Raw genomic sequence first — 13254 nt, forward strand, 5'->3', positions numbered from 1 at the left:
CTGATTGGCTCCCCCCTCCTCCTCTCCGCTCCCCTCTCCGTGCTCATTGGCCGCTCCTAGCTCAGTCCCCGCCCCCCTCCCCTCCCATCTCTCCCCACCCCAACCTCCCCTCCCTTTGTCCCTCCCCGGCCGCCGTCTCCCCGGGCCGTACGTGGCAGCGGCTCGGCGCTGACCAATGAGCGTCGGCCCCGTGCCCCCGGAAGCGGCGTGGCTCGAGACCGGAAGCGCCGTCCCCTCTTCCTGCCGCCCCGCCGCTGGGCTCCGCCATGTCGGCGCTGCGGGCGGTGCTGGCGCTGCTGGCCGCGCTGGGCGCCCCGGCCGCCGCCTACTTCGTCAGCATCGACGCGCACGCCGAGGAGTGCTTCCTGGAGCGGGTGCCGTCCGGCACCAAGATGGGGCTCATCTTCGAGGTGGCGGAGGGCGGCTTCCTCGACATCGACGTGGAGGTGAGGCCCCGGCCTGCCCGCGCGGGGGGCGCGCTGAGGCGAGGAGCCGGGACGGGACGGGGCTGGGGGGGCTCCGCGTGCCGCTGGGCGGCGGGGGGCTGCCTGTGGCCTGGTTGCGTGCCCGCACGGCGCTGCTCGGTGGGTGGCTTCCGTCTGCAGAGCATTAAATCGGTGCGGGAGTAATAAACGGGTGTTGTTCTGTTGGTGGAGGGCACATCGCTGCTGGCCTGTGGTAACATCAACACAAGGGAGCTGTTGCTGAAACCGAGGGTAGTTCTTTAAATTTGGCCGTTGGCCCGAAGCAGGAAATAGTCAGGAAGCTGCAAAACCCCCTTCGGTTACCGCTGGTGGGAGCTCAGCAGCTGGGCCTGGCGGCCTGCTGGGATGGGAGAGGTCAGGCCACAGCGAGCCCAAACGTTGGCTGCTGTGGTCCTGTCAGAGAAGGCAATTGCAGCAGTACGGAATGTTGTAGCCCAAGAAGCGTTGACATACTGCTGTATATCCTTTTTTCCTTTCTGTTTCCCTACCAGAGATAAGGTTTCTTCTGCAGTTGTTAATTTGGGTAACGGCCAGCCTTGTGGCCAGCATTGTAGCCAGCTTACGTCTCCCTTGTTCAGTGCCTTTTATCTTGAGGACAGATGGTCAGTAATCTCAGCCAGAGGGCGAGGCTTTTACGTGGCTCACCCTACTGAGAGTGTTTTAGAGATTCCCGCGTAGAAAAACGCAGCGTTACTTTGGGTTGTGGGATGGAAAATGCAAAGCAGTCAGAGCATGGTGTTGGTGATGAATCTGACTAGATAGCTGCAGGATATGCATGCAGTCTGTAATGATGCATCTTAAAGCACTGTATGTTAAATAAAATGTGTGATACTTTGTTTTCCCCATCCAGATTACAGGGCCTGATAATAAAGGGATTTATAAAGGCGATCGAGAGTCCAGTGGAAAATACACGTTTGCTGCCCACATGGATGGAACTTACAAGTTTTGCTTTAGTAACAGAATGTCCACTATGACTCCCAAGATAGTGATGTTCACAATTGATATCGGGGAAGCTCCAAAAGGGCAAGATATGGAGACAGAAGGTGAGGAAGACTCCTGGAAAGAAATTAGCTCCAGCTTGCGAGCTTTTCCGTACGTGCATGGCTTGTGAACTTGCCTGGGATTCTCAGAATTCCCGATTCTTCAGGCGGTCTAGTTAGCTGTCCTCTTGCACAGCTAGAATGGAAACTGATGTTTTTAGACCTCGTGACCCAACTTAATGCAGAATCACCAGGGAATCTCTTGGCCATCTGCAGAAAACTAATGCTCTCATCCTTTAGTCTTCTCATCAGTCTCATTCTCTGATTTCTAGTTTGCTCAGCAGTACGTAGATTACTACATGCGTTAGTTGAGCTCCTTGATAAATGTGCTAATAAAAAAGCCCTTAGCCATGTAAGTTACTGTTTTATCTGCAGCCTTTTGTCCTGTACTTGTGTTCATCTCTTACACTTTTCTCTAGGTGGTGGAGATACCTGGGATGGTATGTGTCCTGATTTTTGAAAGCTCATTAGCATCTTGTCTTTTGCAAATGTTTATTCACTAACAGCTAACGTTTGCTTTTTCTCTGTAATGTTTGTTTGTAGCATGAGAATGTCTTTAATAAACTACATAAAAGGTCTGATTCTGAGCAATGCTGAGCACCTGCAAGCTTCCATCGAGGCGTTTTTGTACTTGGCAGCTCTTGGGATCAGGTCCTTCAGCTGGCCGTGACAGTTTGTCTTCAGGTGGTTACTTAAGGCTAACGGAAGACCTGATTACGAGGAGTTTTAGGGGGAATTGAACTAAAACAATGAACATCCAGGAACATTAGATATTTTAAACAGTGTTTACTCTCACTGAAACGAGTGTTGGGCAATCAAGGGCTTTTGGAAGCAACAAATTCAATCTCCGTTATGAATTAGCAATAACGTTGCAAGAAAACTTCAGACTTGTCATTTGCTCTAAGATGAATGTTTGGGTATAGAAATTGCTAACTGAAGCTAGGAAGAAGAGAAGCTTTGTTTGCTATTTTAGCAAGTAAATAACGGTGTGCACTGAGTGCTTGATAGCTCTTGAGCAAACTTAACACGTTCCTAACTTGACCTTTTTATAAGTCTAAGTTAAATCTTTTTATTGAGTCTGAATAGACTCTGTAAATGCGCATTGTAAAGAATATTAATACAGCTCTACGTTTTAAGGCAAACGCTTTTCCTTGAGTGTGTTCTTTAGTGGGTTTAAGCAATCCCTGCAGCCGTGGTTTCTTACTAATAACTGCACACATTGCAGTGACCAGTTGGCCATGAAAATAAGGGATTTACAATATTAAGTGTGTGTGGTTTAGACATCTATTTAGGTTTTAATTATAGCTTGTATTGAGTGTTATTCTGTCTGTGGAATGATCGTTTGAACTTCTCTTGGTGCTAGAAAACTGAAAATCATTTGCATCATTCATAATTTTTGTAAGTGGACGGTTCTTTGAGCATGAAGGTGTTTAAGGGACTCTGTGATTGGCAGGGCACTAAACCTCGGATCTCTGATCTGTCCATCTGCTGAATTACCTCAAGCTAATTTCCTGTCATTATTAGTTTATTTTCCTACTCTTCTGCTTTCATGGCATACCAGAACCCGAGGCCAGTTCCTGCCCTCTACCAGGCCCCTTTGGCAATGTTTTTGCTGAGTGCCATGCTTCAGCTAAACAGGAGGATCACAAGATGTGCCACTGCTTCAGAAAGTCATCTCGTTTTGCCAGCATCATGATCTTAAGCTAATTCCTCAGTTGTTCTATTTTTGCAAGCTTAACAACTAGAAGAGGCTGTTATGTTAAGATAACTTGCTTGGAGTATGTTGGAAGGTATTTGCAAAATAGCTAACGGTATGGTGCTGATCTTATGTGGACTTATACTCTGGTTTTTGGTGACCTATGTCCAGGTGGGATACAAGCGGTCTGCGCTGCCTGACCTGGGTGTCCTCTGCCTCCTGGTTGGATGCAGAGAAAGGTGTTCTCTCACTTATTAAATACCGTGGAGATGTGTTAGGAAATGTGGCGATACGATAACAAAACCTTATTGTGCTGTAAGGCTGGGAAGTGCAGTTGTACTGAATGCATTTCTCAGAACTTCCTCTGTGACAGGAAGCTAATTACAACTGTTAGTATGTTCTAACAAGCTGGTTTTTGAGTCATTAACAGGCTTTCTTCTGAAATTATTCTGCAGCTCATCAGAACAAGCTAGAAGAGATGATTAACGAGTTAGCAGTGGCCATGACAGCCGTAAAGCATGAACAGGAGTACATGGAAGTTCGTGAGAGAATACATAGAGCAAGTATGTGTCTTTGAATTAAATAACTCGTCCCCTTTCAAATGCATTTTAACCTTCTTTTTTTTTAGGTTCAAGTCCATAGCAGCTTTTTCATGTTACTAAAAAATTCAGAATAAGTTCTGAAGGTTCTGCCAGTATGGTAAAGAACATGATCGACACTTGCTATCTTCTTTAATTTGGCTTGTCTCTCATGTAATTAAGATAGTTATGCAAAATAATCTTTGCTTAATTGGTGTAAATTCTGTAATTCTTTGAATGTCTTACTCATGAAGATAGCGGTAATGGTGTGGTTCCTAGCACCAGAGTAGGACTATGGCTCCTAGCACCTGTCAAGAATAAAGGGCAAATGTTTATAATGTGGAAATACAGCACTACCTTACAGCCCTGGCCTCTCAACGTTTTGAACCTATGATTATTTACAATTTTATGACTGTTTTTTCTTTTGTTACTAATGGTCTGACTTAAAGTGCTGAATTTTTAGACATAGATATAATGAACCTTTAGAGATCTGAAATTCCGCGCTTGACTTTGAGACCTTAAAATGTGGCTGTTGCTTGAAGCAGCAGGTGACATCTGGCTGGCAGTTACACGCCTCTGTCGGCCTCTTTGAAGGTGGGCAGAATACAGAAAGATGTTGCAGTTTGTGTCCAAAGGTGAGGTTAACATCTGCTTGTGCAGCGCAGTTTGAGCTATTCAGAAAAATAAACCCTTGAGCTCTCATCCCTAAGACTGCAGAGTCTCAGAGCGTTTGTACTGACGTGATACAGGTATCAGTGATGTAATTGTAAGGCTTATGTGCAATTGTTCAGTTCCTGTGACTAAATGAAGTATGTTTAAGTTTGTTTTAAACTGTTGCTTTTTTATTTCTCAACAGTTAATGACAACACAAACAGCAGAGTGGTCCTCTGGTCATTCTTTGAAGCTCTTGTACTAGTTGCCATGACACTGGGACAAATCTACTATCTGAAGAGGTTTTTTGAAGTCCGAAGAGTTGTTTAAGAGTACTGTTCCTGGTCCTGGATTTCAGTTCACTATCTACCAAACATCCTGGTCACAAAAAAAGAGTCATTTAGTTTCTAAACCCTCTTTACTGAACTGTAAAACTTATTTGCTTACGTTCCTTCCTAGTTAAAAATGAATTGTTTTTATATATCTTCTGTAGCAAAAGCTATGCTGAAGTCTCATCACTTGATTGGCATATTTTTTTTTCACTTCAATCTGCCTAGTCTGTATGCTAAGCGAGGTCCAAGCAAGCTGCAAACGCTGTAACTCAACTGTAGTAACAAGCAATGTCGGTGTCTTTTCTAACTTTCTGTTTCCATAAGTACTTGCAGTTCTGTCTAGGGAAAACGGTACAAGGCCCTAATGTGACTTGCATTTTTCACGCCTTTAACCCTGCAGTAGGTGTTATGAAATCGAAAGAGTCCCTTCTTCACTAAACTGCCAAGGAGGAACGATTGGAACTTTATTCTGAGGAACTTTATTCTGATAATGAATGGAAGACAGCTGACAACTTCCACTCTAGTATCTATACCTGGTTAAAATTGGAAAGGAAGCCTTTAGTAACTGTCCCAAGTACTCCAACTTATTTCTGAAGCTTTTTAATTAAGTAGTCGATATCAAAATACGTTCTCTCCTCTACTGAGTGTTCACCACATGGTTTTCAGTCTCTCACCGGTTTTATATCGAAGCCAATCGCGCAGTGTCTTGGCAAACAATAGTTGGCCCTTTGGTTTTTGCAGCTCCAAAGCTCAGACTGTTGGTGCTATTGCAGAATGCAGTAGTGTTCAGGAAATCTGGATTCCAGATGCCAAAGGGTTAATGATTCTGGGGGTTTATTGCAATGCTATGCAGCCCTTGTATTTAAGTTAAGTGGCAGCCTCTGCCATTATCTGGTCATAATTAGCATAATGCTAAATACTGGTGTGTTTTCTTTTTCAGGCACATGTAGATTTGTTTTTGTATAAAGTTACTTTCCTTGGTATCTGATGATCGGTTTAAAATTAAAGCAGCGTCTGGTGTGGGTGCTGAGCCAGGATTATGTTGTGACTGATGTACATTAGTTGTAATCATTTTTGGGGTGGGGGGGGACCTTTTCCAGGGGGGAGCCTCTACAAGTTACACACAACAGTTTTGTACAATTAATTTAAAATTTGTTACAGGTTTTCATGTTCCAGGTAAAGATTTTTCAACCTCGGGCAAACACTTGCAGCAGTTCTTCAGCAAGGTGGCCGTTACACCTTATTGCAACTGTTGTGTGCCAATATTTTTGTGTAAAACACTCAAATTGAATTCTAAGATGTACATTTAAAATTGCTTGTGAATCTACATATGACCCAGGTTCGATAAAATAAACAAATTCTTTAAAAAAAGGAAAAAGAAACAAGAAAGCTTGTCTCTTTCTTCTTTGGCCCTACGAGGGGCTGTTTGGCACTTGATTTTTTTTTTTTTTTCCGTGAAATATTTCTTCGGGTGTTGGGAATTTGTCAGGCTGCTGCCTTTGCGTTGGAGGAATGAGACGTAATTGTACACTGGCATTGGTGCTACTGGGCTGTGGCACTGCAGTGCCTCCAGCAGCGCCTTAAAAAGCGATCCCCCCCCCAAAAAAAAAAAAGCCAGGATTTTTCGTGGTGCCTCAGCGGCTGCTGTGGGGCATCGCGCAGGGCCGGAACCGAAGCGTCGCGGTGCGAGTTTCCGCCGGGCCCCGCCGCGGCCGGACCCTGTGAGGGGGGGACGGGCCCTGGCGGCGGGACCGGGCCAAGATGGAGGCGGTGACGGAGGGGCGCTGGGAGGCGCTGCCCGTGGCGCTCAGCCCCGGCGTGCTGCGGGCGCTGCGGGGCCTCGGCTTCGCCCGCATGACCCCGGTGCAGGTGAGGGGGGAGCCCCCGGCCCCGGGGCTGGGCCTCGGGGGCAGGAAGGGGGCTGCTGTGAGCGCTGTGCAGGTCCCTCGGTGTGGCACCGGGGGCGGTCGCAGCCCTGAAGCCTCTCCTCAGGCTTTGCCCTCTGCTGTCCCCTCGCTCGGGTGGCTTCTAGAGAGCTCTGGTGGCTCCTGGGGGAATTTGGGCGCTGTGAGATTTACCTCCAGCAGAGCAAATCGAACTGTTGGTGTGATGTTTCTCTTCTAGTCCGCGACCATTCCGCTCTTCATGAGTAACAAAGATGTTGCTGCAGAAGCGGTGAGTGTTGTTAATGGGGGGAGTCTCTTGTTTTTCTCGGTTTGCCTCTGGAGCTAAGGAAGGGCTGATGCCATTTCCCATTTCACAGGTAACAGGCAGTGGCAAAACCTTAGCCTTTGTAATTCCCATCCTAGAAATTCTTCTCAGACGGGAGCAAAAATTGAAAAAAATGCAGGTAAGAATAAGATTTTTGGTTCTGAATGGTTTCCTGTGTTCTTACAATCCCTCAGTAAGATTGAGGAGCTCAGTGAAAGCACCAGTCAGTCAAACTGAATACACGCAAAGTGTCTGTGTGCTCAGCTCAGGTATACCAGGAACAACAAACTGTTTAAAAATTGAAAACAAATGTTGGGGTGCTTTCTTTGCACTTACCTTACAATGGACAATTTTCCCACAGTCTTTTTTCTATTCCATTACTTGCCATAAACTCCCTTTGTCTTCTTGTGCAGGTTGGAGCTATAATTATCACACCGACGAGAGAATTAGCTATTCAAATTGATGAGGTATTATCGCACTTCACAAAACACTTCCCCATGTTCAGGTGGGTGAACTTCGGGCTTTTCATGACCTCAGTTCCCTTTCCTTTGGACTTGCGTCATTTGTAAACTAGCAAAATTCAAAGGTGATCTAAATCTTTCTGTTCTCTTGTTTTAGTCAGATTCTTTTAATAGGCGGTAGAAATCCCATGGAAGATGTTGAAAAATTTAAAGAACACGGGTAAGTTGATTGTCCGTAGTTTTTACCGGTGCCTTGCAACTGTGGTTTTCTCCTTGTCATTAAAACTTTAAAATTACGAATTTGTTCTTGCTGGTGATAAAATTTGGTGGTACTGCTTAAAAATGTTGGGTATATGGTGAAGAAATAGTAGATTCTTGAGTGGGATGCACCATCCTGAGATGGTAATGAGATGACAGGAACGGCTTATATATGAAATTGGTACCATTTACGTGCTGTCCCGGTGAAGCACAGCATACAGCCTGGTGAATTGAAAAACTGTCTTCGCTGACAGGTTTTCAGTTCCTTCTTTCTGGTAAACATTGTGCTAGCAGTAGAGTCTGAGATTGACTCTGTGTTGAATAATTTTCTGGAACTATTTGGTGCTGATACTGATGGGAAACTGTGGGGGAATTGTATTTGCTGCTGGCTTTTGCATAAAGGTACCAAATATTTCTTCTAGCTAACGGCTGCTTTCCATAGTCGATGTTCTAAACTTTTATTGCTGCAAATAGCGTCCTGAGGGCTTTTCCTCTGATCAACATACTTCCTGAGAGGTCTTGAAATAGGAATACAGTGGGAAATAGCAAAGAAATTGTTTTATTGAAGAGTGCAGTCAGTTTGAGTGCAGATTTGTGTTGTGTTAATCATTAGCAGCTCCTCCAAAGTCCTTACCTTGCACAGTTACAAATTTCTGTATGTCCTTAACCCAACCAGCGGGAACATCGTTGTAGCTACGCCAGGCCGCTTGGAGGATCTGTTCAGAAGAAAAGCAGATGGGCTGGACCTTGCAAGCTGTGTGAAGTCTCTCGATGTGTTGGTGTTAGATGAAGCAGACAGACTTCTCGATATGGGCTTTGAGTCAAGGTATTTAAATAATAAACTCTTGTTATACATCTGAAGTTTTGAATGAGTTCCCGTGTGATTGATGTGAATGAGCCTGGCCTATAACGACCTCTAAACTGAGATTTGTTCTGTTTTGGTCTTTTACTTCTCTTGGCTCTGCAGACTACATAAAGCAATTGCTAGGAGGGGAAGAGAATCAGGAAAGGGTGGTTCCTTGTTGAATACTGAGTTTAAGGTTGTTTTTTTGTGTGTGTGATGCATATTAGCATGTACTCATTTAAGGATCAGTATTTACACACGGCAATGCCTTAAAACGCTAACAAATAAGCTCTGACATCCTTTTTCTCAAAAAGTTACGAGGTTAACTGAATGGAAGATGCTGTATACTTGGCACTCAGTAATAAAAGCTATTTTGTTTATAAACTCACAGTTCCAGTGATTAAACTTCTTTCTGAGGAAGATCTTGGGACATTTATATTTTACATGTGCTTGCTTGCAGTTTAAATGCCATTCTGGACTTTTTACCCAAGCAGAGACGGACAGGTCTGTTCTCAGCGACTCAGACTCAAGAGGTGGAGAACCTGGTGAGAGCAGGTCTCCGGAATCCTGTCCGCATCTCGGTGAAAGAGAAGGGAGTGGCAGCAAGCAACACACAGAAAACTCCAACACGCCTGGAGAACTACTACATGGTGAGGACTCTGTGCCTTCTGGTATTTTGTTGCTCTCTGCCTTTTGCCTGGTTCCATCAAGAGGTTTTAAATCTTGGCCAGTTAATGGCCACATTAACAAGGGAATCAGAGGTCTCAAAGACACAAAGCTCTTGCAAGTCCTCTGAAGATCAGTAAACATGATGGGGAAAAAGAAATTTGCAACTGGCAGGTGAGTTTGTATCAAGTCCATTTCCTTACATTTTTTTTTCCTTTGTATTGTGTAGATATGCAAAGCAGACGAAAAGTTCAATCAGTTGGTGCACTTTCTTCGACAGCACAAACAGGAAAAACATCTGGTCTTTTTCAGGTAATTCCATTTAGGTTTCATTGTGAAAACAGAGTGGTGTTTTATTACTGGAATTTCAGAACTCTGCCCTGTGTTGACAAGGACACAGCTATGCTTGAAAGTGTTTAATTTTAATAGCAGTCTTATATAACATACTAGATAAGAAGAGATTGATAATTTCTTTGTGTCAGGATTGTGTTAAACTTTATCAAGTAAAACATAAGTTTTCTACGTATTTTATATATGATATATACGATGTTATATATGTTAATTAAAAAAAATGATGTACCTATTTTAAATAAAAATAGGCAAAAGTGGCTATTTTTGAAAGGGCTCAGACTGCTCTAGCTTGACTGCCTAAATCAGAGGAAAAATACAGCATAAACTTTTGCTTTTCTGTTGTTATCACAACAGCACATGTGCCTGTGTGGAATATTATGGGAAGGCTTTGGAGTCCTTAATTAAACAAGCGAAAATAATGTGCATTCATGGGAAGATGAAACACAAGCGTAACAAGATTTTTACCGAGTTTCGGAAGCTCCCAGGGTAAGACCATACAAATAGGCTAAGTCAGCTCGAAGTCGTAGTACAGGATATGGAATTTTGTCTGAAAATATGCTCTTCTCAAATGACAGCTTAATGAAGAAATGCTTTTTCTTCTTCCTAGAGGCATTTTGGTTTGCACTGATGTGATGGCCCGTGGCATAGACATTCCAGAGGTACACTGGGTTTTGCAGTATGACCCACCTAGCAGTGCAAGGTACAACTTCAGATCTTAAGAACCCTTTACCTGTGCTCATGCTACCCTACTGTTTAGATACAGTTTAAGAACACTCAACTGTGAGAACGCATTTGCTTGTTGCCTGGAAATTGTTCTGAGTTTGTGCAAAATAATGCATAAAAAATGGAGGATGGAACATTGCAAGTTTTATTGTAACTGATGTGAAGTTAAATGGCTTTGTGTGTGTCGTGCAGAAGTCAAACAGGTGGTCACCACTTGCATTTGTGTGAAGAGGCTTTCTGTTCTGAGGGTTAGTATGAGAATACCGAAGAAATGAGGTGAAACACCAGGGTGAATGAGAGCAGAGAGCGGGTACAGAGCTCTTCTAGGAATGGTACATTGGAAGCTCACTTGAAAGGAGCTTTTCTGGGTGTTTTAATTTCTATTGTCATAATTCTCCTGTTGCTAAAATTATTAGTTTAGTTTAAAAGTAACGAACACTCAAGGTTTTCCATTCCATCAGATTTGCCTTTTGCTCACTAACACTTTTGAGTCAGACTGAGCATCTCCTCTTAAATGAGCTCTGTTTTGTTTCAGTGCTTTTGTGCATCGGTGTGGTCGGACAGCACGGATTGGCAATGTTGGCAGTGCACTGGTATTTTTGCTTCCCATGGAAGAATCTTATGTTAACTTTCTCTCAATCAACCAAAAGGTTAGTAGACTTTTGTTCTGTTAGGCAAGGGGACAGGCAAGCTCACCAGAACCTTACTGACAGTGATGCTGAAATCCGAATTCATAGGGCTTAAGGTCATACGCATAGATAATGTTTTAGCAGAGTCACATATATGTATTTTTTTTTAAAAAAAGACGAGCTGCTTATTAATCACCAAATTCAGCTGTTAGAATGCAATGGCTACCTGTTTTTTTTTAACTGAATCTTTGATAGGAACACGTGATGCATTGATTAAGGAAAGGTTTTTCTTCTCTAATGGTGTGTAGGTTGAGCATTTCCATAAGGGCAGCACTGGCTTACAGTGCTTCTGCCTCAGATCTTGCCACAACCACTTTGTATGCTACACCCTCGGTGCTGCTGAAAAACGGCCAGAACACATTTATTTTTAACTTGAATATTTTAACTTGAGTTATTTCAAAGTCCTGCATTTATGGGATTAATTGTATGCATCCTCTAGAGGCCTGCTAATGAGAACAGCTTGATAAGGCATGAGATGAAGGTGTTGCCTTCTCTTGAACTGCAGTGTGTGAGCTCTTCTGCTGGGCTAGGATGATGGTTTGTGGGGCTAAACAGTGAACAGTTTTTAATGACATAGTAAAAGACTGAGAAAGAGGACTCAAAGCTTACTGAAGATTAACTGGGAAGAAATGTGTTTGAAGTTTCACAGCACATTTTAAATTGTTCAGCCAAACTTTTCCTTTGAAAATTTTCTGTTCTTTTTTCTGGTTTTCAGTGTCCCATGCAGGAAATGAAACCACAGAGAAATGTGTTGGATCTTCTTCCGAAACTGAAGTCTATGGCCCTGGCTGACAGGGCAGTGTTTGAGAAAGGGATGAAGGCATTTGTGTCTTACATCCAGGCTTATGCCAAACACGAGTGTAATCTGATCTTCCGAATAAAAGGTAATTCACAGCAGGGCTCTATCTTCTACTGTTCTTCAGAAGACAGTGTTTGATTTGGCAAAAAAACATAATAGTGTTATTCAGGAGCTACAACTACCCATTCCTTTTCTCAAAGCTACTTTCTGCAGTGTCATATTCTGACAAAACTATTTTCTCAAGCAATTCAGATAAAACATTTAATTAGCAAGTTTGACTAAAACAGACCTAAGTGCAAGTAAGTGTGACTTAGCATTGTTATTAGTGTAAAGTATAGAATGCAAGATAACTTAAAAAGTCACAGAAAAAAAAAGTAACTTTTTATCCAGCAGGAAACTGACTTTATAATCTGTATTTTAACAGATCTGGATTTTGCTAATCTCGCCAAAGGTTTTGCCTTGTTAAAAATGCCAAAGATGCCTGAACTAAGAGGAAAATGTTTTCCAGACTTTACCCCAGTCACTGTTAATACAGACTCCATTCCATTTAAGGATAAAAATAGAGAAAAACAGAGACAAAAGCAACTAGAACAACAAAGAAAGGAAAGACAGGAAAGTGGAGGAAAAAAGAAATTCATAAAGAACAAATCCTGGTCAAAGCAGAAGGCCAAAAAGGAGAAGAAAAAGAAAGCAACAGCTAAAAGGAAACATGAAGAGGTAAACTGCCCATTCTATTAAGCTACATGTCATTGCTATAGCATAGGTGCGTACTTTCAGAAGGCAGGGAGCAAGGGGGTTTTAGTCTGACATAAGAGAGATGCACTGCAGAATTACAGGCTGAAAATTAACTTTCTAGGCACTTGACAGGCAAAGTATAAAAATAAAAAGCATAGAAGAAGCTTTTTAGAGCCCAACGCACACAAAAAAAAATTACTAGTGCTACAGAATAATGCTCTCAGCTTTGGCTGCATGGATTTTTCTTTTAAGAGATCCAGCAGCACTTAATTGGACAGTATTTTGTTGTTACTGCTTTTTTAATTCTCAATACGTGTAACAGAGTTAGATAGTTTCCTAGGTAGACCCTGAGTATTACTTCGATTTCGTGGTTGCATGTTCCTGGCAAAGTCTGGGTTGTAAAATTCTGTTGTGTTCAGATGTATAGAATGAACGTGGTTTGGTGTTGAATTTAATTTATTGTTTTTTCAACTGCCACCAGGGCTCTGATGTTGACGATGAGGACATGGAAGAGTTGCTGAATGACACGAGACTCTTGAAAAGATTAAAAAAGGGAAAAATTAGTGAAGAAGAGTTTGAGAAGAAACTAACAGGCACCCAAAGCAAACTGAAAGCAGAAACTGTTGCTGACTTAGAGTCTGAATGACGACTGTTATTCTAACCAGACTTTTATGTTGATACTGCCTATTTCAATAAAACTGTATATTTATAACAAAATAATGATGCAGAGAACAG

At 42.8% G+C, this 13254-nt stretch overlaps 2 protein-coding genes across 3 annotated transcripts; both read left to right on the forward strand.

The window, feature by feature from the left end:
• Positions 1 to 215: 215 nt before the first annotated feature.
• Positions 216 to 6164, forward strand: TMED2 (transmembrane p24 trafficking protein 2). 2 transcript variants are annotated; one of them, XM_035340379.1, is made up of 5 exons: positions 216 to 446; positions 1336 to 1528; positions 1945 to 1965; positions 3677 to 3784; positions 4656 to 6164. In XM_035340379.1, the coding sequence occupies exons 1-5, from the start codon at positions 267 to 269 to the stop codon at positions 4778 to 4780; spliced, it is 627 nt and encodes a 208-aa protein (XP_035196270.1). In that variant the 5' UTR covers positions 216 to 266; the 3' UTR covers positions 4781 to 6164. The 2 variants fall into 2 exon arrangements, with proteins under 2 accessions (XP_035196270.1, XP_035196271.1); XM_035340380.1 differs by lacking the exon at positions 1945 to 1965 and having other exon boundaries at positions 217 to 446.
• Positions 6165 to 6485: 321 nt separating this feature from the next.
• DDX55 (DEAD-box helicase 55) lies at positions 6486 to 13239 on the forward strand. Its single transcript, XM_035340382.1, has 14 exons — positions 6486 to 6651; positions 6907 to 6957; positions 7046 to 7132; positions 7407 to 7498; positions 7612 to 7674; positions 8389 to 8538; positions 9017 to 9206; positions 9452 to 9534; positions 9928 to 10059; positions 10181 to 10273; positions 10832 to 10946; positions 11701 to 11869; positions 12209 to 12501; positions 13001 to 13239. The coding sequence occupies exons 1-14, from the start codon at positions 6544 to 6546 to the stop codon at positions 13163 to 13165; spliced, it is 1791 nt and encodes a 596-aa protein (XP_035196273.1). The 5' UTR covers positions 6486 to 6543; the 3' UTR covers positions 13166 to 13239.
• Positions 13240 to 13254: the final 15 nt, after the last annotated feature.

The sequence above is a fragment of the Oxyura jamaicensis genome, chromosome 15 (assembly GCF_011077185.1).
Source record: "Oxyura jamaicensis isolate SHBP4307 breed ruddy duck chromosome 15, BPBGC_Ojam_1.0, whole genome shotgun sequence".
NCBI lineage: Eukaryota > Metazoa > Chordata > Aves > Anseriformes > Anatidae > Oxyura > Oxyura jamaicensis.

Bases quoted from the DNA above. Each gene is read 5' to 3' on its own strand.
- DDX55 (XM_035340382.1), top strand. From the start codon at position 6,544: ATGGAGGCGGTGACGGAGGGGCGCTGGGAGGCGCTGCCCGTGGCGCTC. The intron at 6,958-7,045 runs GTGAGTGTTGTT...CCCATTTCACAG, and splicing joins AAGATGTTGCTGCAGAAGCG to GTAACAGGCAGTGGCAAAAC. The intron at 12,502-13,000 runs GTAAACTGCCCA...AACTGCCACCAG, and splicing joins CTAAAAGGAAACATGAAGAG to GGCTCTGATGTTGACGATGA.
- TMED2 (XM_035340379.1), top strand. From the start codon at position 267: ATGTCGGCGCTGCGGGCGGTGCTGGCGCTGCTGGCCGCGCTGGGCGCC. The intron at 447-1,335 runs GTGAGGCCCCGG...TTCCCCATCCAG, and splicing joins TCCTCGACATCGACGTGGAG to ATTACAGGGCCTGATAATAA. The intron at 1,966-3,676 runs GTATGTGTCCTG...ATTATTCTGCAG, and splicing joins TGGTGGAGATACCTGGGATG to CTCATCAGAACAAGCTAGAA.